We start from the raw sequence: 2,657 nt of genomic DNA, 5'->3' as shown, positions 1-2,657 counted from the left end.
CAGGCGTTCAGGCCCTGGCTGCCCGGCGCCGTGGGCTGCGTGTGGTCCACCACGGTCCGGTCCTGCCCGCGTTTCCACAGCTCGTAGCGCTCCGGTTGCAGGATGCGCACGAAGGCGTCCATGGAGAAGGCGACCCGGGCCTCCCCGCAGCTGCACTGCGAGGCCACTTTGCCGTAATCGATCCAGCGCGGGGAGGCGAAATTGATGGCTTCCGCGCAGTTGAAGCCATGGTTGAAGCCAGAGTGGTAGCCATAGGGAAACGTGACTATGAACTCTCCAGCCTCCTGAGTGACCCGACCGAAGGGGATGCCGTTGTCCTTGAGGACCGTGGGCGAGATGAGAGCCACCTTGTGCCGCAGGAAGGCCTCACAGCCCCGCGAGCTGCCCGGGAAAAGCTCCCTGGCCAGGCGTTCCAGGCGCCGGCCGTGCTCCGGGGGCACCGCGTACCACGTCTTGGGCTCCCCGAAGTGCAGGTAGTTGATGCTGTAAAGGTCCATGTCCTCCGTGTGCCAGGCGAAGGCGGTCTTCCACATGCCGAAGTACAGGTAGGGGATGTTGACGCCTTCGATGACCACTCCGCACTCCCGCTCCAGCAGGTCCTGAATGGTTCCCAGGTGTCCAAGGCTCCACTGCTTCGTGTTTCTTTCGAATAAGGAGCCACTGATGTCCGCACCATATACTGGTGAACCATAGAGGCGTGTTTTCCAATATTTTTGCTTCAGATCCTCAAAATCAGAGTAGAATGGAGTCTGGTGTTTTTCACTGTTTGTTAAGCGGCGATACTCGCTCACGGTCATGGCTTTCTTCTTTTTGTGGTGTTGAGAAAACACACCTGCCTTCCCAGTGGTCACCTGCTGGAGTGGAGCGGCTTTTAAGATGTCATCGATATCATCGTACGTCTGGCTGGCTTTCCATCCTTTCGGTGGAATTACCTCGGGTAAGCCAGCTCGGTGTGCACCTTGCGACTACATGTAAACAATATATTTGTTGAAATCTTCAAATTCTTCCACGGTTGAGTGTTAGATCATAACCTTACAACGTGGTTTCTGGCTACCAAAGTGCTTAGACTGCATGGCTGCAGCAGAATAAGCAATGGACTCCCAGTTTCTTAGGTATGCTTTGGATCCCTGAAAATGCTGGGGAGTAACCTCTTCCCTATACTTTCTTTATTTTTAAAGAAGTTTTGATATATCTGAGAGGCAGGAACTCAGACTTGAACTTTTAAACAAACGAGGTGGTATCTTCTCCAGGCTTTTCAATCCACCAGAAGGACTCCACATTTGTCAGCATTTTGGAGCCAAAGGAAATAGAGTATTTTGCAGAGGAGAGGGCTCTCTGAGCCAAGTCCTGCCTCAGCCTGCAGCTCTCTGAGTTTCCTCTGTTGGGGGTATAAGTGCCTGAGGCCTCTCCAGGTTCCCAGGCTTGAGTGCATGGGTAGCTTCTCACGTCACCGTACCAGAAAGTCTCTTCCTGGAAGTTTCCAAGCCAAACCTAAAGAAAGTACACAATATTGAAAATAAGTGGATGACAAAAGAAACTGATTTAACATCAAATTCAAGAAAATAGTATAGCAATCTTAATCTCAAAGTTTGAATTTAAGGGCAAAAAGTACACTCTTTTGGTAGGCATGTAAACTGGTGCAGCTATGGTGCATACTATGGAAAACAGTATGGAGGTTCCTCAAAATTTTTAAATAGAACCACCATATGATGCTGTAGTCTCACTTCTGGGTGTATATTCAAAGGAAGTAAAAACAGAATATCAAGGAGATATCTGCCCTCCGTCATTCTTTGAGGCATTATTCACAGTGGATAAGATATGGAAACAGCCAACATGTCCAGCGATGGTTCAATGGTTACAGAAGATGTGGTACATATATACAATGGAATAGTACTCAGCCATAAAAAGAAGGAAATTTTGTCATTTGCAACAACATGGATGGTCTTGGAGGGTATTATGCCCAGTGAAATAAGACAGTAGGGTAGGGTAGTGAAGGGAGGATAAATGGTTACACGGTGAATAGAGTCTCAGGAGCTAATGTTAACTATGGTGATTATAGTTGATAACACTGTGATGTATAGTTGAAATTTTCTAGAAGAGTAGGATTTAAATGTTCTTACCAAAAATAATAAATATATGAAGTAACTGTGTTAATTAACTAGATGGGGGGAATCCTTTCACAATGTATATAAAATCACCACAAAATTCACTGAATATTTTACAATTTTATAAGTCAATTATACAGCAATAAAGCTGAAATTTAAAAATAAAGAATTAGGGCAAATCATAAGGCAGAAAAAGAGGAATATCTAAAAGAAATGTAAGGACATTAAGCAAGCTTGAAAACAAAGGAGTTAAAGCACTCAACACAAGAAATTGGATGGCCTAACCAAAAGACAGATTAGGGAAAAGAATACAATGATATAAGCTGAAACAATTACAAAAGAAAACATAACACCCAAAAGAAATAATGACAGAAACCAAGATGCAATTTGTAGACCATTAAAAGTGTAAAAACAGGGCTTCCCTGGTGGCGCAGTGGTTGAGAGTCCGCCTGCCGATGCAGGGGACATGGGTTCGTGCCCCGGTCCGGGAAGATCCCACATGCCGCGGAGCGGCTGGGCCCGTGAGCCATGGCCGCTGAGCCTGCGCGTCCG

At 46.6% G+C, this 2,657-nt stretch overlaps 1 protein-coding gene across 1 annotated transcript in view; it reads right to left on the bottom strand.

Moving 5' to 3' along the window:
- LOC102987474 (lysine-specific demethylase 4D) overlaps positions 1–2,657 on the bottom strand; it is a 27,083-nt gene that overhangs the window by 2,501 nt on the left and 21,925 nt on the right. The window contains 1 exon segment of the mRNA XM_024117687.2: positions 6–1,491. Within this exon segment, the coding sequence (XP_023973455.2) occupies positions 6–1,073 (1,068 nt within the window). The 5' untranslated portion in view covers positions 1,074–1,491.

Source organism: Physeter macrocephalus, chromosome 16 (assembly GCF_002837175.3).
Source record: "Physeter macrocephalus isolate SW-GA chromosome 16, ASM283717v5, whole genome shotgun sequence".
Classification (NCBI taxonomy): Eukaryota; Metazoa; Chordata; class Mammalia; order Artiodactyla; family Physeteridae; genus Physeter; species Physeter macrocephalus.
This window is presented reverse-complemented; position numbering and strand designations above follow the sequence as displayed.